Below are 26404 nucleotides of genomic sequence, written 5' to 3'. Positions count from 1 at the left end.
TTTTTCATTTTCTGATCACTTTTTTTGCGTTTTTATATTCAGAATTTATAGAGAACTAACTTGGCATTTTTATTTAATTTATTTAATAAATCTTTTTATTCCTTAACACATTCTATCTATCTATCTATCTATCTATCTATGTATCTATCTATCTAACCTTTTGGCCATACTAAGTGACATGCGGGATTTTAGTTACCCAACGAGAGATCGAACCTGTGCCGCTTCAGTGGAAGCTGAGAGACCTAACCACTGGATCTCCAGGGAAATCCCTAACACCTGGCATGTTTTTAATTTGCTTGTTTATTTAATTAATTTATTTTTAAAGACGGATATTTGCTTTTCCGAATTTGTTGGTTTCTGCCAAACATCAACATGAATCAGCCATAGGTATACATATGTCCTTTCCCTCTTGAACCTCCCTCCCCAAACCACCCCTCTAGGTTGATGCAGAGCCCCTTTTTGAGTTCCCTGAGCCATACAGCAAACTAGCTATCTATTTTACACGTGGTAATGTGAGTTTCCATGTTACTCTCTCAATATATCCCACCCTCTCCCTCCTCCCTTCTCCCCATTTCCATAAGTCTGTTCTCTATGTCTGTGTCTGCATTGCTGCTCTGAAAATATTTCCATCAGTACCATCTTTCTAGATTTCATATATATGTGTTCAGTTCCGTTCAGTTCAGTCGCTCAGCAGTGTCCGACTCTTTGCGACCCCATGAACTGCAGCACGCCAGGCCTCCCTGTTTATCACCAACTCCCGGAGTTGACTCAAACTCATGTCCATCAAGTCGGTGATGTCATCCAGCCATCTCATCCTCTGTGGTCCCTTTCCCCTCCTGCCCCCAATCCCTCCCAGCATCAGAGTCTTTTCCAGTGAGTCAACTCTTCGCATGAGGTGGCCAAAGTACTGGAGTTGCATCTTTAGCATCATTCCTTCCAAAGAACACCCAGGACTGGTATCCTTTAGAATGGACTGGTTGGATCTCCTTGCAGTCCAAGGGACTCTCAAGAGTCTTCTCCAACACCACAGTTCAAAAGCATCAATTCTTCAGCACTCAGCTTTCTTCACAGCCCAACTCTCACATCCATACATGACCACTGGAAAAACCATAGCCTTGACTAGACGGACCTTTGTTGGCAAAGTAATGACTCTGCTTTTGAATATGCTATCTAGGTTGGTCATAAATTTTCTCCCAAGGAGTAAGCGTCTTTTAAATTCATGGCTGCAGTCACCATCTGCAGTGATTTTGGAGCCCCCCAAAATAAAGTCTGACACTATTTCCACTGTTTCCCCATCTGTTTCCCATGAACTGATGGGACCAGATACCATGATCTTCCTTTTCTGAATGTTAAGCTTTAAGCCAACTTTTTACTCTCCTATTTCACTTTCATCAAGAGGCTTTTTAGTTCCTCTTCACTTTCTGCCCTAAGGGTGATGTCATCTGCATATCTGAGGTTATTGATATTTCTCCCGGCAATCTTGATTCCAGCTTGTGCTTCTTCCAGCCCAGCGTTTCTCATGATGTACTGTGTATATAAGTTAAATAAGCAGGGTGACAATATACAGCCTTGACGTACTCCTTTTCCTCTTTGAAACCAGTCTGTTGTTCCATGTCTAGTTCTAACTGTGGTTTCCTCACCTGCATATAGGTTTCTCAAGAGGCAGGTCAGATGGTCTGGTATTCCCATCTCTTTCAGAATTTTCCACTGTTTATTGTGATCCACACAGTGTTAGGATACCATATTTATCTTTCTCTTTCTGACTTGCTTCACTCTGTAATAGGCTCTAGGTTTATTCACTTCATTAGAAAGGACTCAGGTGTTCCTTTTATGACAGAATAATCTTCCGTTGTATATATGTACCACAGCTTCTTTATCTATTCATCTGTCCATAGACATCTAGATTGCTTCCATATTCTGGCTATTGTAAATAGTACTCTAATAAACAGTGGCGTACATGTGTCTTTTTCAATTTCTCTAACCTGGCATGTTTTTAATAAGCTTTATTTGTGGTAAATAAGAACTATAAAATAATTAATAAAACATATTCAGAGTTTGTTACTTTTTACAGTCTATTTTTAACTCTCATGCAATATATATATATGTATATATAAATATTGAAGCATAGTTAGAAAATGAACATTTACCAGTAATTTCAAGAACTACCAAAGTATTATTAGTATTGAATGTAGATGTCTGATCTAGTGTAGTTTAATTTCACTCTATTTTATTCCATAGTTTATTACTCATTTAAATGTCAGTTATGCTTTCAGATATAATTTTGAACATCATTTTTAGACTTATTTCAAGACTTTGAAATGTTGCTCTTTACAGATTAATTTGATCAGAAATCAATTTTTAGCTGTCAACTTCATTTGGATTTTCAAGATTGCCTTTCTTATTGTTTTGTTTTAACTTTTGTTGAGAGTTCATTGTCAGCAAGAGCTTTTGGATTTTTTATTTTTCTTTTCTTCTGTTTGGCATTTTGAAATTAAGTAGCTCATAAGGAATTCCAGCTTTAAGACATGTTTGAGAGAGTGATTGCTAAGTCACACAGTCGTGTCCAACCCTTAGTGTCCCCATGAACTGTGCCCACCAGGCTGCTCTGTCCATGGAATTTTCCAGGCAAGAGGACTGGAGTGGGCTGACATTTCCTCCTCCAGGGGATCTTCCCAATCCAGGGAGATATGTTTAGTAGTACTTAATTATTTTCCCTTCTTTTATTCACTGATAGAAGTGGAAATACTGACTTCGAGTATTAAGTTAACCTGAGGTCCCCATAATCCTAACAATAAATTGGCACACCAACCAAGAAGGAGCAATACTCATGTGATAGTCAAACTCCTTGTTCTCGGATTTATTTCATATATGAACCCAACCGTCCTTGTTAGCTTTCTTCATGTTTATAGTTGCTCTGATTTTAAATAAAGGGCAACATCAAAGCTAGAAAAAACTTTCTGTACTGTGCCAGTTGTTTGGGCTGAGTTTCAGAACTGCTTCAGAATCCAATAGAAAAAGCAATTTTCAATTATTGGAAATAAGTACGATATACTTTCACAATATAATAGGTAGCCTACACTGTATACAAAGGGTCATTCTATGTCATATTGCCTTCTAATTTATGATTTTGAGGAACCACCGAGAATTTTTATGCAGTTAATGACATTTTAATCTATGCTGATTTATTTAGATTAGAAAATGTTACGTTTTCTAGTTTTGTGGATAACTTCTCAATAGCATTGCTTGTGTGATCATATGTACTCGTATGTATAGTATATCAGCAACTTCATTTTTTAGTTTGAACTGTTTCTGTTACATATATTTTATTTCCTTTTTTCTTTTGGAACAATTACAGTGACATAAAAATTAACTTACTTAGATTTACAAAATGCGTTATAGGAACCAGAAAACTGGTGCCTCTCACTGTGGCCTGTACAGACAGGACTGGAGATTGAAATGCTATGAGGAACTGATATTCTTTGGGAAGATTCAGCTTAAGCTTTTATCTATCATTAGTGTTCATGTCATAAGTGTATTCAGCTATTCATGAATTCTGTGTTTGTTCCACAGTAAGAACTACCTAGTCAAATACCTTACCTTTATGACTAAGAAACACAAGGATCCAACTTGTGACATTTGTTACAAACTGTCACAAGTTGGAAAGCATTCTTAAGATGATAAAAATTTACAAGTAAATGGATACAGTTCTTTGACATTAAGCATTGTAAAACTGTAAACTTAAACTGTAAAACTCCTACATTACCAGTTGAAAAGTATATTCGAGTTTAAGAACTGTGTTATAATGTTAACCTAATTATTTCTTACATAATCCAGTGGCCTGTAGTTGGATTACTTCCATCAGATAATTCAGGTTTAAGAAAACATAATTTAGCAATGGACTGGAATATATAATGGCTGCTTCTATGTACTATTCTGCTTGAGTGCATGCTGTGTGTTTGATTGTGACACCAAGGACAGCAGCCTTCCGGGCTCCTCTGTCCGTGGATGTTTCCAGCAAGAATACTGAAGTGAGTTACCACTTCCTCCTCCAGGGGATCTTCCTGACCTAGGAATTAACCCCAGTTCTCCTGTGTCTCTTGCATTGGCAGGCAGATTCTTTACCACTGACCCACCTGAGAACTTCGTTCATTACTTGCAACAGTGCCGATCTACGCAAAACAAATTACACACCCTCATTATCCTAAACTAATGTCAGCCATGACGTCTCCGGAATAACAGCATTTAACTTTCTTAAGGAAATTAGGTGTGACAGCAATGCAGCTTTCCCTTACCAAGCAATAAATAAGAGCTTGTTTTATTTTGGTTAGTCTGTGTGACTTCAAAAAGCAAAAGTTAAAAATATTCCATAAAATGATTATTTTCTACATTATATAGATGTTCTGAAATAAAAGTTCTAGTCAGTACTTTTTATGCATATCAGAAGATGGAATGTAAACAAAATTTGCACTTGAAGGTGGAAGATTAACTATATTAATTTAGATCCACAAAATGTGTTTTCTAAGTGTGAATGAGTGTTATCCAATTTTTATGTTTCTTTCTATAAAAATGAGATTTCTTGTTTTAAAATCTTCTGCTCTTGGATACGTGCCTTACTCCTTTTCATAGAATTAATGTGGTTTGCATCATTTCTCAGACAGGACTCTTGGTGTCTCTTTCTTTCATCTGGACTGGTGTGAGTCCATACCTTTTGTAAGGTCTGTATGGACACAGGACTCTTACAGAAAAGTACAGTCTAGTTCGCTCTGTAGAGAAAAACAAGTGATGTTCTTTCTGTTCTTCTTGGTCACATTTCTGTCTTATATCAGAAAGTTTGGGTTCATATTCTGATCAAAAGAAGTGATATTTATTATGTCTTATCAGTTATTTTATTCTTTACTATAAAAGTACATTTAATTACACTTAACAAACTTACCTGCTCACCTATTTTCTGTATTGAAATCTAATTCTGTAATTTCTTTTGTATATTTTCCCTTGTGTACAGGAATAATAAGAATTACATTTACACTCATTAGATGTAGCAACTAGTTGAAACACACACACATAATTTTTTCTTCACAACAGTTTTATGAAATAGATGTTATTATGTCTCAGTTAAGGAAGACAAGATAGGAAAAGGATGACTAACCACTCCTAGGATACAGACCAAGTAAATGGTAAACTAAAGATTCATCCTCAAACAGCCTAATTTCAGAGTTCATATCTTTTAAAATTTATTTTCTATCTCACATAGCATTTTTAGTAATTTCTTCATTAAAATTGTATATAACATAAAACAAAGTAATTGTTCCAAACAACTGACCGTGTACTTCAGTTCAGTTCAGTTCAGTTCATTTGCGCACTCATGTCTGACTCTTTGTGACCCCATGAACTGCAGCTTGCCAGGCTTCCCTGTCCCTCACCACCTCCCAGAGCTTGCTCAAGCTCATGTCCATCGAGTCGGTGATGGCAGTGGCACTGAGTAACCTCTCTCTCTGCCAGTAGTGCTTCGAGCCCCATTAGATCTGCTGACCCGTGGGACTTTAGTGGCAGAGCAGTTGCAGCTGGTGCCCCTGGGCATCCAGTCCGCTGCAGTCTTCCTGTCTGACTGCTGCGTGTAGACATTAAGCTTCAGCTCGGTGCTGAATATTCTCTGACTCTTAATGAGTATTGCTTGTACATGTGAGTAGAAATAGGATGTTTAAATTATTTTGCATCTTCTTCTTCTTCTTATTTATACTTCTATTCCTGTTTATCATGAGGCAAGATACTCTGACCTACCAAGGCACAAAGTCAGGCACGTGTGACAGTGCTCCATTATCAAATGGAAGTGGGAATGAAGGAGACAGGGCTTGAGCAGGGCTGAGGAAAAGTAGCTTGTGTGAAGGAGGTAGCTCACATCCCCATGGCTCCAACTCATATATCACATTCTTGAGCCCAGGAAAGACAGTACTGTGGGATATAAAGAGACCACCTAAAGCTGACAGCTGGGGCCATCTAGTTTCTGTCTGGGGGTACCTCTAAAGGACAGGGCTGAACGGAGGCTCGACCAGGAGACTTGTCACAGAGCACAGCCAAGAGCAGACCTCAGCACAGCCGTACCTGTGAGCTATTACTCTGCACCCTGTTACCAGGCAACAAGTCCTGTTCAGCCATTTTCAATGGGCTCCTCCCCCCAAGGAAGCAACTGTCAGTGAGTGACTGTTAGTGGGGACAACCAGGCAAGGTCAGCGGAGCAGGGGTTGTCACGTGGAAAGTGAGGTAAGAGTCAATCCTGGCCTCCCCTCCAGGGTGCTCCAGTTCATCCAGCCTCAGACCAATGGTGATGTGGGGGCATCAGGGCACATGTGGGGGTCTGTGTCCTGTTGACCCTCCAGAGCCCTCACTGTGGCCTCTACTGGCCGCGGCCAGGCCTTGAGGAGGCAGTGACCCTCTCCCCGCCTCTGCCACCTCCTGGCAGCACCATCTGCCCTGGATACCATCTGCAAGACCTGCTCCCACACCCCCCACATGGCTGGCCTGAGGAGCCGGAGGGCCAGTTGCGTTTGGCGCCTGGCTCCCTCAGCAATGACAGCTGAGCAGGGTCTGAGGACCCAGCGCTGAGGGCGCTGCCAGCTGAGCTCTCACTCTGCCAGAACTGGACCCTGGAGGGTAAGCCGTGCCTCAGGACCTGCCCTTTCTTGTCAGAACAGAAACTAACACTCATGAGGTATTTACGGGAACAGTTACCTGACCCTGACCTGGCCCCCAGATCTAGAGCTCTGACAGCAAGATGTTTAAACACCTCACCATGCTCCTGCCTCAGCTTTCTAGGAAAGGGCTTCCCTGAGAGCTTTCAGGCAGTTTGGGGTTTTTAAGGCATGAGCCACTCCTCTCCTTGCAGGGCCCTCAGTACGTCTTTCTGGGCTCTACACCCTGACCTTCTGTTGTTGTTTAGCCTTCCTGTAAGTTGGGCATAGGGACTTGTTTTTCAGTAAAAGGCAGAGCTTCAGTCAGGGTAATTGCCTGTTTGCTTTTGCCTTTAAGGCGAAATGCCAAATGACCAGCTCGATACCAATTCATGAAATGTGGCCAATGGTTTGGTGGAATGATTAGGGGCACAATTGTAAGATTCATGGAAAAAGAATCTTGAAGATGGTCTGTAGGTAGATGTCTTTAGAAACAGGATAGGAAGATATTTGTGTTCCATGTGAATTAGTAAAAAGAAAACCAACCAACCAACCAAACACACACACAAAAAAGAGGTACTTTAGCAATCAAGTGACTAAGATGGCTTCTCCTATGAATGTCTGTGAGCATCCTGTTCAGCCACCTCTGTCTTTGCTCAGTGACTCATGAACAAAGCAGCTCTGGTGACAAGGATGGGATGAGCATGAGGTTACCAACGCTGAATTCTACCCCCAAGGCTGGCCTAGCTGTTGACTCTGTTGAGTGTCCTTATCCCCAAAATGGAGACTGACCCTGAGTTCTCTGAGGTGATCAGCCAGCTACCTGGTGGCAGGCTGACTACATCAAATCCCTTTCTTTATCCAAGTGGGTAACATCTTGCTTTCCTTACTCAGAAAATGAATTTGCTTTCCTTGTCCACAGTGCTTCCCCCTAGACTACCATGACTGCTATATCCACGGTCATGGTTTCCCACACAGCTTTGCTTCTGAAGTAAATCCTGCAGAATTCCCTTTCTAGTGTGTTTCTCCATCAGGTAGGCTGTAAGAGCTACAGTCCTGTGAAACTTCAAGGAGGCTTTGAAATAACTATTTTATAGTGCACACAAACACACACCTCCTAATGACCTAGTTACACACTCATCTTTGCACTGCTGTGTAGGAGTTTTGAAGCTGCAATGAAATTTATTTAATGAATCAGGCCTAAGAAGTCAATTTGATTAAAAGATATATCATCTTGGGTGGGCCAAATTTAATTAATCCAAAGGCCTTTAAAAGACGGTGTGTGCGTGTTAGTCGCTAAGATGTGTCTGAATCTTTTGTGACCCCATGAATGAAAGCCCACCAGGCTCCTCTGTTCATGGGGTTTCCCAGCCAAGAATCCTGAAGCAGATTGCTATTTCCTTTTCTAGGGGATCTTCCTGATGCAGGGATCAACCCAGGTCTCCTGCATTAGCAGGTGGCTTCCTTAGCCTTGAGCCACATTGGAAATTCCGTTAAAAAAGGATAGACCCTTTTTATGTCCAAAGATTCCAGGCTTCATTTCATATAGTTTCCAGTCATGAGTTTTAGCTCCTGGCTATATGCCTTGCCAAAGTTCTCTTCTTTAATCAGCTACCAGAAATGGGTGAACCAGTCCCTTGTAATAAGTATTGCTTCTTTTATTGAATTTCTGTGCACAAAAGTAATTCATGTTATTAGAGATTATTTCTAATGTGAGAAGCACGTTTGTTAATTACATTTCTTTATTTTTGATTATAATTTTTACAACTGATGGACCAATGTTGTCACCTGATGATCCAGTAAGCACCATAATTTATGTTAGGCATCACTCTTCCTGTTGCACAGTTTTGTGGGTTTTGACAAATGCATCATGCCATGTGTCCACCATTGTAATATTGTATAGATAGTTTTAGGACCCTAAAGACCCCTGGGCTCCACTTATTCTTCCTCTTTCTCCTCCCCTTGCACCAAACTTCTGGCAGTCCCTGATCTTTTCAACACCTGTAGAGCTTTGCCTTTTCCAGAATGTCATATAGGTGAAAGCATGCCTTTTGATTCAGTATTTTGAGAATGACTTCTTTCACTTAGTAATAGTTCTTTAAACCTTCTCCATTTCTTTCAAGGCTCAGTAACTCATTCCTTTACCTACCAAATACTAATCTGTTGTATGAATGCATCACAGTTTATTCACTTACTGAAGGACAACTTGATTCCTTCCAATTTTGGGCAATTATGAATAAAGTTGCTCTGAACATCTGGGTGGAAGCTTTCATGTTTTCAGTGCATTTGGATAATTAGCTAGGAGTGTGATTGCGGTATGACATGATAGGTAGCCTATATTTAGCTTCATAAGAAGCCCATAAAGTGCTTGTACCGTTTTACATTCCAACAACAGTTAATAACTTGAGTTCCTTTTGCTCTGTATCTTCACCAATATTTGGGATTTTCTGTTTATTGGAGTTTAACCACTCTGATAATTGGCGTAGTGGTATCTGCTTTTAAAAGAAATGAATTTTTCATTCTTTCTTACTTTACTTTAGACCTTATTTTTGTATTTATTTGTTTATTTAGTAGTGTAGCTGTAGTGTAGTACCTGAAAACTTTAATCCTAGAACCTGGTTTCTTAGGTTCAAATTCCAACTCTACCTTTTACTCCTTGGTGACATAGGTTAGCTATTTAACATGTGCTTCAGTAACTTTATGGGTTTCCACAGTAAAGAGCTCAGATGCTAAAGAATCCACCTGCAGTGTACAAGACCTGGGTTTGTACCCTGGGTCTGGAAGATCCCCTGGAGAAGGGAATGGCAGCCCATTCCAGTATTCTTTGGTGAATCCAGTATACAGAGGTTTTAGTCCATGGGGTCACCAAGAGTTGGACAGGAATAAGTGACTTTCACTTTTTTCAGTAGCCTGAATGATAAGATATACCTCACAGAGTTGTTACAGTAATTAGGTTTAGATTATTCTGGAACATATAAATAGCAATGAGTATCTGGCCCGTCCTAAACTCTTTTATTATTTAATTGTATAAAATAACTTCATTTTTTGTCAGAGGAAGCCAGTTAGAATGTAAATAATTCCAAATATAGGTAGAATAATGGTAATTATTTTAATTTTAAATTAATTTTAAGGAAAACTTTCACATACTGAGAACATTCCTCCATTGCTGCAGCATTACCATATTCAGTTATGACTCCACTATTTAAATTGTAATTCAGTCACTTCACAGTTGTAGGTCTTTTCACAAACCTTCAATATTGAGAAGGGCAGCCTAAAGAGTTCTTCTTTATTTAATGAAGGGGAAAAGGATGCATTTTAACCCCCACTATTTTGTAATTTTGTTTGATCATGGCTTTGACTTGATGAAACTGAGTTCAGTATAATAAATGAAATTGCAAGTTCAAGGTTTTGATCCTATATTTATTGTTAAATTCTAGCAATCAGAATCCAGCAACACATTAAAAAGATCATACACCATGACCAAGTGGGCTTTATCCCAGGGATGCAAGGATTCGTCAATATCTGCAAATCAATGTAACACACCCCAACATTGCAGCTCAACAGACAGGAGGGTCATAGGTCTCTATCATTGAAAGCTGACGTGAGAAATATGTGATGCCAGGTACTCACTAATGGATTTAATTATGATACAAATACCATAATAAGTGAAGGAGTAGGAAATCTCGCGTGTTGCAGTCCATGGAGTCACAAAGAGTCCGACATGACTTAGTGGCTGAACAACAAGAAACTGTATTTTAATAAGTTTTCTTCAATTTTACTCTGGCTAATGCGCTTGCAAATAGGAATACGCACATATCTGTATGTGTTCAGGGGTCTGGGTGTCTCAGGGGGATCCCAAGCTGATAGCAGTCTGGCATGACTTCTAGCCCCTCACACTGTTACCATTACAAGATTAGTCATTATAATATATACTCTCATATCATTGAGCAAAACATCCAAAAGCTTTGATTTGTTGTCATTGTCGTATTTGTCCTTCATTAAAATGTAGAATTGTAAAGTATGTATTAATAAAAGATATTATCAAGAATGATGAGGGATTATTTTTACTGCTTCGTTTATTCAGAGTTTCTTCATGAATAAACCACAATGTAAAATGATTAGCAGTGCATGTCTACCAGATCAAAAGATTTTCTTTTGTTTATTTTTGCCTTTCTATCAAGAGTTAATAAGCAAGAACTAGGACTTGACGAAAAGGGCCTTAAGAGTCCCCACAGTTTGTATAAACTTCAGACATTTTTAAAAACTAATTTGTCTTGGAGTACAGTTGCTTTACAATGTTGTGTTAGTTTCTGCTGCACAGCAAAGTGAATCTGTTACATATATACACTCATTTTTGACTCTCTCTCTCTCTCTCTCTATATATATATATATATATATATATATATATAAAAATTATGGAGTATTGACAGAGGAGCCTGATGGATTACAGTCAATGGGGTCACAAAGATTTGGGCACGACTGATTGACTAAGCACAGCACATAGAGTATTGAATAGAGTTCCCTGTGTTGTATACTAGAGCCTTATTAGTTGTCTACTTTGTATATAAGTGTATAACTATAAATCCCAATCTCCCAATTTATTCCAGACACTTTTTCTTGATCTCCTTGTTCTTTGACCATCTACTTCAGAAGGTGTGTCAATTCCTTCTCTACCATGATGGTATGTGAACATTTTACAACCCAGGAATGTCTTTCTCGAGAACCTGTGAGCCCGCCTTCCTAAAAGTGATCATCTGAAAAATGGGTCCCTTTATCCCAGTCTGTGTAGAAAGGCGGAAGCTTCATTTCCACAAGTGCCAATGACTAAGCACAGATGGGAACCTTGAGGCTGAGGGCCTGTGTTATGTTCTCATTAGCTCACTCAGTGTTTACAAATCCCCCTATCCCAGTCACTTGTTTCAGGGGAGTTGAGTTCAATCTTTCTCCTTCCAGTAGTCTCAACCTTTATCACAATGTCTTGAATAAAGTTTTCCTTGCCTATTTAACTCTTTCCAGTGCAATGTTTTTGGGAGGATCTGTGGCTCCTTTCTATTAACTAAATAGCTAAAGAAAACTCTTACTCTCAAAACCCATAATGATAGGTGCTTCAGTCAGTTAGGGGTGCAGTAACAGAATACCTTGGATGAGGGTGCTTATACAATAATTATTTGTTTCTCATAGTCTAAAGGTTGAGAGTCAAGGTCAGGATTCAGCACGGTCAGGTTCTGGTGAATGTGTCTTCCTTAGATTTTGCCACCTTCTCATTTATCTTCATGTGGCAGAAAGAAAGGACGAGCTTTATTCCTCTTTTTAGAAAGATGATAATGTTATGGGGACTCCACCCTCATGATGTAATTACCTCCCAAAGGCCCCACCTCCTGGGACCCTCTTACTGATGGTTAGGGTTTCAACATATAAATTTATGTGGGGACAGAGAGATTTAGTCCATAACAATAATAGCTCACACTACTTATAGTCAGCAGAATTTAGTTAGGATATTCGAGGTACTATGCGCTTAACAGAGTGATATTCTCTAAGTTGGTCCCATTTCCTTGTTTTACATAATTTATCCTGTTTAATTATTAGAAATATTCACCAACTTTTATAAATAGTTCTTGAATCAACTGTAGGAAAACTTGCAAAAAGTCCAATATGTTGCTTGGTCAAAGAAATACAAATAGACTTGGCAAATTGGAGCTGTAGTAAAACTCAGTGAATTCTCCATCATTGAAATCATTAATAGGACATACCAAATTTAATCACAAATTCTTTTAAAGTTCTTTAACTAACATGAATTGAACGTGCCCCTCTTTTCTCAGAAAACAACTGCAAGTTCATTATCTGATGAATAGACACATTGTAAATGAAATTTGTTAAAATGACTTAATCATTGATATACCACCATTATCACTTCCAAAATGTTTTCAGGTTTTTGAGACATAAATGATCACATGTGCTTTACAGAACACGCAGTTCCATTTATGACTTCATCAGGATATTTCTACTCTATATCATTTCTGGGGGAAATTTTCTATCATTACCCTAAAAAATTAATTAGTCCATTTTGACAAACATCTTTAGAAATATTTAGAATTGTTTAATAGAAAAGTTGTCTTTAAACACCTGCTGTTATTTTCCTAGTTATTAAAATATTTTTAAAGGAGTACTTGGCCCTTAATAAAAATATTAGTCATACCATCCTTCCCCTTTTCCTTCTCACAACCAAAATAACAAAAATATTTAAATTACTGATGTTTTTGAAACTAAATGTCTTCATGATAGAAGTAAAAGTAACCTAGTACAAAGACAGTGATGGGACTTCCTTTGTGGCCCAGGGGTTCAGAATCTGCCTGCCAGTGCAGAGGACATGGATCTGATCCCTGGTCTGGGAAGATCCCACATGCCGCTGAGCAACTAGCCCGTGCACCACAGCTACTCACCCAGGACCCTAGAGCCTGCGAGTTACACCTACTGAAGCCTGTGCACCTAGAGCCTATGCTCCACAACAAGAGACAGGTCCCTACTCAGGACAGCTAGAGACAAGACAAGCATGACAAGGAAGACCTAGCATAGACAAAAACAAATAAACAAAAATTAAAAAAGCAATTAAAGATAGTAATAAATTGAAAACATGCTTGCAACACACGGCAAAAACGTTCATTTTTGTGAGAAGAATTTACAGGGATCCAAATAAAGAGTACAAGTGGATACATTAGGTGTGAAACTTAATTTTGTTTATAAGATTAAATCTTAGGCTTTGTTTCTTCTAGGAAAGCCTGGGGACTCAGAAGGAGTAGAAATGGGTAGAGGAGGCTGTGCTAGGGGAGGGGTGGGCGCACAGTCAATATTGTAAGACCTTCAGTGGGACCCTTAGCCTAGGGTTAGAGGTCATGCTCCACCAACAGGAAACCTGTCAGCAGTCCTCACCAGAGTTTGATGAGTCTGGGACAGAGGCCTGTCCATGCGCTATCCAACCCTCAGGCCTCAGGGCAGATGGGTGAGATGGGGGCCCAGGACAGTCTGGGGACTGTGTCCCACAGAGTCCCAGAGCCCTTGCCATGGGTGCCCACAGGCCAGATCCAGGCCACAAAGCAGCTGAAGTGAAAGTGAAAGTCGCTCAGTAGTGTCTGACTCTTTGCGACCCCATGGACTATACAGTCCATGGCATTCTCCAGGCCAGAATGCTGGATTGGGTAGCCTTTCCCTTCTGCAGGGGTTCTTCCCAACACAAAGCAGTGAACCTCTCCCCAGTCCCTGCCTCCATGACCTATAAGCTGCAGAGGACGATCTGGGCATGGTCCCCAGAGCCCTGGGCAGCTGGAGGATATGACCCTGGCTACTAAGGACAGAGTTTCCCAGCTCCTGTTCTCCATTCACGTTTCCACACTTGGTCCAGCATTGATTGGTTGTCCACCCCCAGGAGGTGGCAGGAGGTTAGGTTGGTGTGCAAGGATCTTACACATCATTTCAGGCTTGCCTCTGTGGTTGGGACTTCTTTCAAAGAGAGTAATTGTTGTGAAGTAAAGATTAACCCAGTTGGAAATTGCTACAAGTGTGTCTCTGCAGCTTAAATGAAGAGCCTGAGGCCCGGCTGAGTCCTAGGCGCCAGGACCCAGACAGATGAAAGTTGGATGGGGTCTGGGACTTGGCTTTGAGGTGCTGCCCGCTGAGACCTGCCCCCTCAGCCAGGGCCAGGCACTGGACATATGACCCCGACTGGGTGCCGGATACCCTGCACGCCCAGGACCCCGTCCTCCTGGCCTGGGCCTGGACCCCAGAGGTAGAGGGTGGTGCCTGGGACCTGATGCTTGCTTTTCAGAACTGAGAGTAGCATTTGTTTGGGGGGGAGGTTTACAGCAACATTAGGGCTTCCCTCTTGGCTCCATCGGTAAAGAACCTGTCTGCAGTGCAGGGGACCTGGGTTTGATTCTTGGGTTGGGAAGGTCCCCTGGAGAAGGCAATGGCAACCCACTGCACTATTCTTGCCTGGAGAATCCCATGGACAGAGGAGCGCGGCAGGCTACAGTCCATGGGGCCGCAAGAGTCGGACTTGACTCAGCGACTAAACCACCACCGCTACCACAAGAACATCATGACCTGACCATGACCTGACCTCAAGAGCAAAGACTCTGACCCCAGAAGTAGCCAGGCCACTCCCTCAGCGTTCCTAGAAAAGTGTTTTGCTGAACGTTTTCTGGGTGCTCAGCTTTTTTTGGTTGTCTGTCTTTTCTCCTTGTGTGGCCCTGCAGTAAGGCTTTCTCTCCTCCCTGTGTGTTAGGAGCACAAACTTGTGATCAGTACCAAGATGATATTCTCATCAATAATAGAATCTCTTTATTCTCAATGTGTTAGATTTGTCCCTCCTCACCCTGAAATGTTCACTATCAGCTATACTTGGGGACAGAACATTTTAATTCATATAAATTATTTTCATAATCAGAGAGGAATGTGTGAGCCTGAGATTCAATTTTTGAAATAAAATGGTTACTCTGAAAAGCCAAACTTGTCCATGAAATGACAGTAGCAGTTGGACAGTGGCAGTTGGACTCATCCTGTGCAGAGTCCAGTTAATTCTGAAGGTTCTGTGATGTGTGGTCGCCATGGTAATGTGGTGATACACATTCTGCATTCAGTGTGTTTTCGAGCTGAGAGCTTCATGTATGGTGGCAAAGAGAAATGGGTAACCTGAATTGTTTGGGAGGTAAGTTCCCACTGATCCTCTGAAGGCTGCTCCTTCAAATGGGCTGGTTAATCTTTACTGATGAACTTTCCTCATCTTTTTTTTTTATTATTTTTCTTTTCCATCACTCTAACTTATCTACAGAGTTATAACTGTGTTTTATAGTTTTGTATTATTCCTTAAATTATATTTTGATTCTCCTGTCAGCTGGCTGCCTTAAATATCTTCCTAGATTTCCAATTTCCCAATGCCAGTTTTGTACACCAGAAACAGATGAAAAGAACTAACAGAGGAGACCCATGATGTCTCCCCAACATTGGACATTATAGTAAAGGGAATTACATCTCAACTGTTCTCAAATGCTGCTGCCCAAATCTACAAACACTAGCAGTGTAAATCTAGAGACTTAAAAAGGAAAGAAACTGGAATTTACTGGTAGGATTCCCATGGGTGATGTGGGCTGGATCATTGTTTGTCTGTTGCCAAGGAGTTTAGTGAGATGGCATAGTGCTATTGGGTTGGTAGGAATAACATTTGGTCACTGAGGGAAGAAGAGCCTGTCTGTTGATCCTCAAGGAGAATCTAGGGTTACGGTCTCCAGGCTGTGAGGATGGAGATGATTTTCAAAAAGAATATGGGGCTCTGTTGTCTTCCACTACAGGGTCTAGAGCATGATGAGAAGTTGATAGAGTCAGAATTTTAGTGGAGAAAGATTGAACTCCTGCCCATTCTTAGCTAGCACTTGGTCCAGGCTGCTCAAATAAGTGTTCAGATCAGCTGTGAGACTTGGAGCATCTCAGACTTAGTTAAGCCACCAAAGGCCAGCACAGAGCCCACCTCCCAAGTTAACTCACATTAACTGCTCATCCAGACTTGCTCAAGTTAAAGGGAAGTTAATTCTTGGTAGAACCATCATGTGGCCTTTGGTTTAGACGGTTCTGAGCTCTGAGCCAACTTGTTGGCCAAACAGACCGCTGGTCACTTAGCACGGTGAACTGGGCTTTGGGAAGGCTGCTCGTGAGACGGTTGAGTGTGTGAAGAAGCTTTGGAGGATGGACAGACTTGGAATCCTGTGGTCTTTCTGAGGGGCTTTGCTCAGAGGAAACTTGTATTTTGGATCAGGAACTGAGATATAGGCATGAGTGGTAGAAGGAGGATTTGAGCTCTTTTTAAGGCTGAGGCATCTTCTTCAGGGCATCAGCTCTTATCCACAGAAAACTAGGGGCAGGATAATTTGAGTTGGAGGTAGGGTTGAGGTCCTGGGTAAGGGGTTTTAGCACAGGTCTCAGGGGTGCAGGCATCTGTGTCCTCAGGGAACCATCTACAATCCTGCCCCAGGTTCACTATTTATTATTGTGTGACCCTTGGAAAATCACTTCCTCTCTCTAAATTTCAACACCATCTAATGTAACATATGGATTACAGCCCACACTTTGTCCACCCTTCCTCTTGAACAGGGCTGAGTGTCCGAAGAGGTGCTAATAGATACTCTCCATGAGCTATAAAAACTTGTTTCGGTGAAAAAGCTAAGGAATAAGCTTCCATCCCCACTTATTGGAGCCATCAAAATGTCCTCTCTGCTTTCAACCACTACTGAAGGTCCATCTTATTCTTGCCATCATTCAAGGTTGAACATTTAACAGAGAAATTATGAAGCACCAGTCATTTACTTTTGTATTTATTTATCTGTCTGTCTATCATTTATTTATTTGGCTGGATCGGGTCTTAGTTGTGGCATGTGGGATCTTTATCACATTGTGCAGATCTTTCGTTGCAGGGCACTGACTCTCTACTTGGGGTGCTTGACCTCAGTAGTTGCAACAGGTGGGCTTAATTGCTCAGAGACATGTGGAACCAGAGTTTGCCGAGCAGAAATCAAACCCCATCCCCTGTGTTGAGAGGCAGATTCTTACCCACTGGACTGCCCGGGAAGTCCCTCCTTTATGTTTCTAATATTTTACCTGTATTTAATCATTCTTGGCCTCATAATACTAAAAATAGGCCATGTTAACATTTCTCCAACTCAGGACAGGGAACTGAGGCAAAGAGGGATCCATATGTCTTTCCCAAGTACCTGCTTCTCCTAAATGTGATTTGAATCCAGTCCATCAGGCATGGTAACCATGCTTTGCTGAGCTTCTAGATCTCAGTTAAATAGAGATATTTGCACACACAGCCAGTCTGTTGGATGTTTTCAGTGCACATCAAACTGCAGAACTTCCTAAGTCCACCTTGGATTCAGGAGGCCTTGCGAGGCATCTGGTGAGGAAGGGGACCAGAGGATTGAATTATGGATCAATTATTATTAGTTCCTGGGTGGTCCTCTGCCGGCAACATGTCGACAGCTCTCATCATTTCACAGGAAGTCTCATCCAGAAGGAGAGAAGGAACACCCCTAAAATGTCAAGAACATCAAAAAGCAGCTGGTTGAAGAGAGTTTCGTTTTGGCCACATAATAGGGTGCACCCTATAACTGACTCAACTGAAGGTACTGTGGAAATTTTCTCATGAAGTTCATTCAAGAATGAAAATTGTAGTATGTTCAGGGCCTGATATTTAAGGAAAAAAAACCACCAGAAATATTAAGCAATGTCCTTTTATTTCATGTGTTCAAATGGAAACTATATCAGTTGGTACTGCTTTAACTATGAAAGGAAAGATGCATTTTAAATTCAACATTTGGTACATGCTTAAAAGTGGAAATGGTCTCTAGCTATGGTTTGGACATTAGCTAATGTTTTAACACTAGCTGTGATGTGTTCCCCCCGAAGTCATGTTTCAGGATTTCTTTAAATCATTAGACTTTATTTAAAGCAGGATTACATTGACATAAAAGTTGTATGGATTAGACAGAAAATTCCAATATCATATCACTTCAGTTTCGGCTATCAAATTCTACTCACAGATAACATATCTATGCTACATTTTTTACAATTAGTGAGAAAATATATTTTTAGTAATTCAAAGTCTAACATTGTTAGTTCACCTAACATTCACACTGTGTATTGTTATATTCAGTGATATTTTAAATATGCACATTTAAATTATAGGACCATACAGACATCTACACACTAATGTTCACAGTGTATTATTAGTAGTTAAATACTAGAAACAACCCAAAGACCATCATGTGATGAATGGATAAATGAAATGTGGTATGTACTCAGAATGGAATACTATCCCGCCATAAAAATGAATTCAGGATTGAAATATGCTATAAAATGGATGGACGATTAATACAAACATTTATTATAGTTAGTGAAATAAGGCAGGCACAGAAAGACAAATATTGCATGATTCCACTGGGTTAAGGTACACAGAATAGGCTAACTCATGGAAGCTGGAAATGGAAATTACCAAAGTGAGGAGGCAATGGAGAAGGTGGATTATGACTTAAAGGGTACAGAGGTTATATTGGATCTGATGAAAAAGATGTAGATGGTGTTGATAGGTACATTAAATTGTGAATATAGAAAAATCAAGATTGCCGCAAGAAATATCAATAACCTCAGATATGCAGATGAGACCACCCTTATGGCAGAAACTGAAGAAGAACTAAAGAGTCTCTTGAGGAAAGTGAAAGAGGAGAGTGAAAAAGTTGGCTTAAGGCTCAACATTCAGAAACTAAGATCATGGCATCCGGTCCCAGCACTTCCTGGGAAATAGATGGGGAAACAGTGGCTGACTTTATTTTTCTGGGCTCCAAAATCACTGCAGATGGTGATTGCAGCCATGAAATTAAAAGACGCTTACTCCTTGGAAGGAAAGTTATGACCAACCTAGAGAGCATATTAAACAACAGAGACATTACTTTGTCAACAAAGGTCTGTCTAGTCAAGGCTATGGTTTTTCCAGTAGTAATGTATGGATGTGGTAGTTTGAGTATAAAGAAAGCTGAGCACCAAAGACTTGATGCTTTTGAACTTTGGTTTTGGAGAAGACTTTCAACAGTCTCTTGGACTTGAAGGAGATTCGACCATTCCAACCTAAAAGAGATCAGTCCTGGGTGTTCATTGGAAGGACTGATGTTGAAGCAGAAACTCCAATACTTTGGCCACCTTATGTGAAGAGCCGAGCCACTTGAAAAGACCCTGATGCTGGGAAAGATTGAGGGCAGGAGGAAATGGGAATGACAGAAGATGAGACAGTTGGATGGCATCACTGACTCAATGGACATGGGTTTGGGTGGACTCTGGGATTTAGTGATGGACAAGGAGGCCTGGTGTGCTGTGATTCATGGGGGTCACAAAGAGTTGGACACGACTGAGCAACTGAACTGAACTGATGGAACTTTGTCATTCTTAAAAATTATGAGAAGAATAAATACAATTTATTTTTGATGACAATGCTGAGTCCCTAGTATATTTCTGTGAGCCCATGGACAGCAGCACACCAGGCTGACCTGTCTTTCACTATCTTCCTGAGTTTGCTCAAATTCCTGACCATTGAGTTGATAATGCTATCCAGACATCTCATCCTCTGTGGCCCCTTCTTTTCCTCCTGCCCTCAGTCTTTCCCAGCATCAGGGGCTTTTTGAGTGAGCCTGTTCTTTACATCAGGCGGCCAAAGTATTGAAGTTTCAGCATCAGTCCTTCCAATGAATATTCATGGTTGATTTCCTTTATGATTAACTGGTTTGATCTCCTTGCTGTCCAAGGAACTCACAAGAGTCTCTTCAGCACCACTATTCTAAAGCATTAATTCTTTGGCACTCAGCCTTCTTAACGGTCCAAGTCTCACAAATGTACATGACTACGGAAGCCTAGTGTGATTTTTAGTGCTTCCCTCTGTCAGACCGAGTTTCAAGGCGATCAGGTTCCCCTTAGCCAGAAAGCTTAAGGCTCTCTGACTCATTTCTGAAACGTTCATCTCCTTTGCCTTCCTCCAGCCATGAGAAAGGTTGGCCAACAGATTTCAGCCCACACTTATTAACCACCCGTATCCACACACTCCCCCGATGTGTCCACATTAACAAGGTCTTCCCAATGAGCATCACAAATGTCCTGACAATTCCTCTATGTCCTCCTAGAGCTCCCTGAGAACCAGCTTGAGGGGCTACCCATTTCAACGCTGGAGGAAGAGGCTCTGCCCAACTCCATAGTAAGTGCCTCCGATTCATCTGAGATAAAAGTGTTGCTTCATGACTGTATTTTCTAGTGGAATTCAGATAAAGGTTGAAAATATTCAAGACAGTTCATATAAACAGTTTTTAATTTGATGGATGAATCTCTCCCAGCAGGTAACTGTTTCAAAAGGATGTTTTTCAAAAATGACAACATAAATTAAAAACTGGAATCGGGAGCAGTTTCCTCAGCAGAAACTATTCCTTCCTGAAATGAAAGTTTTAATTACTGGTGAAAATGAGCTGGAGTGCTCTTCCAGGAGGAGCTCCAGCCTTTCCCACAGATGTCCTCTATGTGTTCTTTTGGGACTACGGACTCAACGGCACATTCCCATTTGGTTTTCTGAAAAGAAAAAGAGAACAAAAGCCCTGAATGCACAGTACTCAAGATGCTGACACCCTCACACTGTTTTCTTCTTTCTAATTGCAGGCCTGTGAACAAGCCAGTGAACACGGTAATTATTCAGGGATCATCCCTCTGATGAAAATAATCTAGTTGATGAAGGTGGCAATCTCTTGCCAGCTCTATTTGGAGAGTCGCCCTGACACTGGATTCCTAAAGGGGGTGAAGGCACAGGGTGCAGATAAGAGACTAATCTCCCGGGAAAGAAAATGTCTGTGCTCTATGGTACCTGGAAACCACTACATCATTTAGATGCGTGGGTTTGGGTCCCATGTGTGAGCCCATGCAGTGTGATTCTAAAGCTGTCTGTGTGTGTTTCCTCAGGAGATGTTTCCCTCTTATAAAGCACAAGTCAACTGTGAACTTTCTAAATACTTCTCAACACACTGTGCACTGGCTATAGATTCCCTAATTCTTTCCTCATCTCAGTCATTCCTCAAGTTCGGTTAATATTCATCTTGCTCGAAGGGAGATGGTGCTGAGAAAAATGGACCAAGCTATTGACCTCCTAAGTGGGAAAAAAATAACCTGAGAACCTTGGGGTGGTCCCAGTGTGTCTGCTGTGGACCCGTGACCTGCACTTATCACTCAACCATGGGATCCTCAGTCATGGAGCAAGGGGGTCCCTGCATCTACGTTTATGCCTGGAGGTACTAGAGCTCCAGAGGTCCAGATTGTGCCCATCATTGTAAGATGGGCTCAGTGGTCATGGAACCCAGGGCAAACGTAGGTGGATTATTGCCAACATTGTCACAGTCGTTATTGTGGAAGGCACCTTGGGATTCATATCCTCTTGGTGAGTTCAAAGCTCTGAAAGTTGTGTTCCCTTGTTTAGACAGTACAGGCCACATCTGTTGGTGCTAGTGTCACTGCTTAACCAAGGACAAAAGCAGAGTGTCAACAGAGAGATATTTCATTGTACTGGGTGACATTACCATAAGCCTTACATTGGTTAAACCCTGTAGCACACTTTTAAGGGAAGGTGTCAAATAGATCTCACAGTGGAACTTGACACTCTGCTTGGTGACCTTGACTCTTGCTGTAAACCTCCTGCATGCCAGGGTCCAAGAAGGTCAACGTTTACCCCATGCTTTCTCTCCATGATGAACTGTCCGTCTAAATGTATGGCTTCACTGAGTGTGAACAGACACTGACTCAGTGGACGTGGAAATATTTGGAAAATGAAGACTAAGAAGAAACATCACATGATAGATTATAGCTATTTGGCAAGGTAGGGTTGAATTCAGTTCTCTTAACAGAGATTGATTATAATGAAGAACAAAATCTCACAGAAAACTTAGTAAGTGCATCAGCTGAAACTGAATCCTGGGGAGGCAGTGATCTAGGAAGAAATCCAGAAGATAGGTGTGATTTACCAGAAGCTCTAAACAGAAAGGAGGGTCATGGGTCTCTGTCATTGAAAGCTGGCATGCATTGTAATGTTTCACATTTCCCCATTGGTTTGGTTATCACCAGTTACATGCAGCCAATCTCCTTCATTGCCTTCTTGCTTGTCTCCTTGGTTGTACTTCATCCAGCAAAGGGGAGGATTCAAGAGCAGCTCAGTCCATAGTTACTAGCCTCTCTCCTGTACACATTCCACCCCATGTCCCATCCAATAAACACACAAAAAATCTGAGATCTTTGTAAACAGCCTCATCTCTGTCCTCATGGCCTTCTGTTTCCCTCTAGCTCCCCAGGAGCACCTGGTGTTGGAACTGCCCCAGGCCGGGGCTGAGGATCCGCCTCTGCCACCCCTGGAGGTAAGCTCAACTGTCTGTGTCTCACAAAGGCTGCTGCTTCACCTCTTTATGTTTCATTCAGCGAAATACAGTTATAGTCATCTGACAATGTATATTAGCACTTATGCATGCAGTTTGTTGCTGGTGAAATATTGACGTTAAATCTGTTATCAAAACAGAACTGATCCAAAAGGACACTAAAAATAGCATCAATTCCGACTGTAGGTACATTCCTCAGTAGAATTTTTTCCTCCTGGAAACTGAAAGATCTTAAGTGAAAGAGCCCAGCCTTTGCAACAAGGGTCCTCTCTGTTTTCTTTTGGAACGATTGATTTTTTAAAGAGTTTAGGGGGTTAGTTACCTGAGGAAAACAAAAAAATCAGATAACATAAAAGTTACTGCAGAGAACACACGATGCTGCCACCCTCACACTGTTTTCTTCTCTCTAATCACAGGCAGCCGGAGAAGCCAGTGAACGTGGTAAATATTCAGCAACCATACCTCTGCTGAGGAACAGTTTAGCTGATGATTGTGGGGCTCTCTTGCCAGCTAGCTTTGCAGAGTCACCCTGATGCTGGATTCCTAATGAGAGTGAGGGTTGGGGGTTCTGAGAAAAGACTGATCTCACATTAAGAACAATGTCTGTGCTCTATGGTCCCTGGAAACAACCACATCTTTTAGATGATGTGAGTTTGTGTGAATCAGGGTTGGGGGCCCATGTGGAAGCCCCTGTGATGTGATTCTGAAGGTGTGTGTATGTGTGTTTCCTCAGGAGATTTTTCCCCCTTACACGGCACAAGTCAACTGTGAACTTTCTAAACACTTCTCATCACCACTGCCCACTGATTATACATTACCTGATTGTTTCCTCAACTCAGCCATTCCTCAAGTTTCATTAATATTCATTTTCCTCAGATGAAGATGCTGCTGAGAAAAATGGCCCAAGCCCTTGTCGTCCTAAGTGGAAAAACCAAACTGAGAACCTAGGGGGCTTCCAGTATTTCTGGTCTGCAAACCTCACCTGAACTGATCACTCATCCTTGAAATCCTAGTCATGAAACAAGGGGTCCCTGCATCTATGTTTATACCTGGAGGTATTATAAGCTCGAGGTCCAGACCGTGCCCATCATTATAAGGTTGGCACAGTGGTCCCAAAACCAGGGCAAGCAAAGTGGATTAACAGCTACCTTTGGCACAGTCTTTATTGTGAAAGGCACCTCGGGGTTTGCATCCCCTGGTGAACTCACAGATTGTTAGTTTGGCGGCCTTGTGTCGACAATGCTGGTCCTGTCTCTTGGTGCTAGTGTCATGCTTAAACAAGGAATAAAGCAGATTATCATCAGGGAGGTATTTCATTTTACTGGATGATATTACCACAAGCCCTACATTGATTAAACCTGGTAACACACACTCTAGGGAACGTGTCAAATAGATCTCACATTCGATTTCGATAGTTAGCCTCGGACCATGAGTCGTCGTAATCTCCTAAAGCGCTGGATCAGAGACAGTCAGCATTCACCCTTGGTTCCTCTCCATAATGAACTGTCTGTCCCATTAAATGTATCACTTCTCTCATTGTGGACAGCCACTGTCTCAGTGGACATGCAAATATTGTTTGGAAATTGAAGACTGGGAAAAAATATCACATGATTGATAATAGATATTTGTAAAGGCAGGATTGAATTCAGTCCTCTAATAGAGCTTGCTTTTAATCAAGAACAAAATCTCATAGAAACTTGGTAATTTCAATAGCTACAACTTTGCATCCTGGGGAGGGAGTGATCTAGGAAGAAATCCTGGGCTGATTTAGCAGATGCTCCAAACAAGCAGGAGGGACGTTCATCTCTGTCATTTAAAGCTGGAATGCATTTTAGTGTTTCTTTTTTCCCCACTGTTCAGGTTATCATTAGATCACTTGTTAAAATGCAGAGGCTCTCTTTCATTTCTTTCCCGTTCCTCTCGTTTGTTCTCCTTCATCCAGCAAAGAGGATGATTCAACAGCAGCTTAGTCCATAGCTACTTACCCCCTCATGCATACACTTCAGCCCTTGTCCCTATCAAAAAAAAAAAAAAAGGCTGAGTGACTGGTGAGTAGCCTCACCAGTGTCCTAAGAGCTACTCTGTCTCTCTAGCTCCCCAGGAAGACCTGGTGGAGGAACTGTGCTTTCTATAACCAGCTGTCCCACTAAACAGATGGCCCCTGTGAGTATGAGCAGCTAGTGGCTCAGTGGGCATGTACACACTATAGAAAATGAATATTGTGAAGAAGCAATAAAGGGGACGAACTAGCATTTTATAATTCTATAATTTGAAAGACTTAAATTCCAAATGGCAATTTAGTTCCTGATCCAGAAAAAATAAAATTATAGTACCTTCACATAAAAAAAGAAAATATTGATAGAAAAATATTATTCCTAATAGCTATTTATAAATGGTAGGAATTCAGTAATATAAAAACTTGTGTATTTGATTTTCTCTAAGACAAGTAATTAGTGAATTAATAGAATAGCATACTTTACCCAGGATTGATTTCAGTCCTCTAACACAGTTTACTTTAAATCAAGTCCAAAGTTTCATAGAAAATATGATGAACAGAGTAGCAGCAACTGTGGATCTCGGAGGAAGAGTGATCTGGGAAAAATCAGGAGACAGTGGCGATTTAGCAGGAGCTCAAATGATGGGCTGCCGTCTATGGGGTCTCACAGAGTCTGACATGACTGAAGTGACTTAGCAGCAGCAGCAGCAAACGAGCAGGAGGAGTCATGGGTCTCTTTCATTGAACAGTACACCCATTTTAGAGTTTTCCATTTCTTAGATTGAATATTTCATGTTGATTAGATTCCTCTAGCTAGAAAGCCAAAGATGTGTTTTCATTTCCTTCCTCCTCTTCTTTACTTTCCTTCCTCCTCCAAAGAGGATGGAGGAACACAAGTTCAGTCCATGCTTATTAACCTCCCACATCTATACACACCACCCCATGTCCACACGAAGAGAAAAAACCCTGCATGATTCCTCAGCCTCCTCTCTAGCATTCTAACAGCTACTCTGTGTGCCCTAGGTTTCACTGAGGACCTGCCAGTCAACCCAGCTTGTGACAGGACCGAAGAGACTCCATATGTCTCCAAGGAAAGTTCTTTTTTTTTTTTTTCCTTCCTCTGGTCTGAGATAGAAATACTGTTTCATTTCTTTTTCAGTAGAATTAAGTTATGAGCCTTTGAAGGTGTTTGTTTCAGATAGAGACAGTTCCCTTGGTTGGGATAATGTGGAGTGAGATACTTATTACCAAATCATGATGCCTCAGTCCACAGGATATTAAAATTGTTAGCATCCATTACATCCTGTTGAGTACAGATTTCTCTCTCCTGCAGTCAGATTTCCTCTAAGAAAAGAATTCTGCAGTTTCCAACCCAAACGATCTTGGAAGTTCCATCCTCCAGGCAAAGGTCTTGCCTTTCATCCTGAGTATGTGTGTTCTGATATTGCTGAACTCCACCAGTGTTCCTCATCAGGATCTGTCACTAAATGAACCAAAGAGTGTGCATCTATGTGATCTTATCCTCATAGTGCCTTCTCTTCTGTACTTGCAGGTGGCCCTTTCAGAATGTGAAAATGGTATGTATTCTAGAAGCATTCACTTTGGGAGAAAAACTTTGTAGATGAGAAAGTTGGGGCTTTCTCTCTGGTTTTAGTGTAGAGGCCAAACTGATTCCAAATTCCCGCTGGCAATGAGTGTAGGGGCCCTAGTGACAGAAAGTAATGTATAAGTCGAGCAATGTGGCTGATTACTGTAGT

At 41.2% G+C, this 26404-nt stretch overlaps 1 protein-coding gene across 1 annotated transcript in view; it reads left to right on the top strand.

The window, feature by feature from the left end:
- Positions 1 to 25883, top strand: part of LOC129654260 (uncharacterized) — a 32226-nt gene extending 6343 nt beyond the window's left edge. The window contains exons 2-8 of the mRNA XM_055583767.1: positions 17708 to 17833; positions 20375 to 20445; positions 20898 to 20922; positions 22563 to 22633; positions 23068 to 23092; positions 25671 to 25742; positions 25846 to 25883. Of these exons, the coding sequence (XP_055439742.1) occupies positions 17708 to 17833; positions 20375 to 20445; positions 20898 to 20922; positions 22563 to 22633; positions 23068 to 23092; positions 25671 to 25742; positions 25846 to 25883 (428 nt within the window). The remainder of the gene's footprint in view (positions 1 to 17707; positions 17834 to 20374; positions 20446 to 20897; positions 20923 to 22562; positions 22634 to 23067; positions 23093 to 25670; positions 25743 to 25845) is intronic.
- Positions 25884 to 26404: the final 521 nt, after the last annotated feature.

This window comes from Bubalus kerabau, chromosome 5 (assembly GCF_029407905.1).
Source record: "Bubalus kerabau isolate K-KA32 ecotype Philippines breed swamp buffalo chromosome 5, PCC_UOA_SB_1v2, whole genome shotgun sequence".
Lineage (NCBI taxonomy): Eukaryota > Metazoa > Chordata > Mammalia > Artiodactyla > Bovidae > Bubalus > Bubalus kerabau.
Note: the sequence above shows the minus strand (reverse complement) of the source record. Positions and strands in the feature narration are given on the sequence as shown.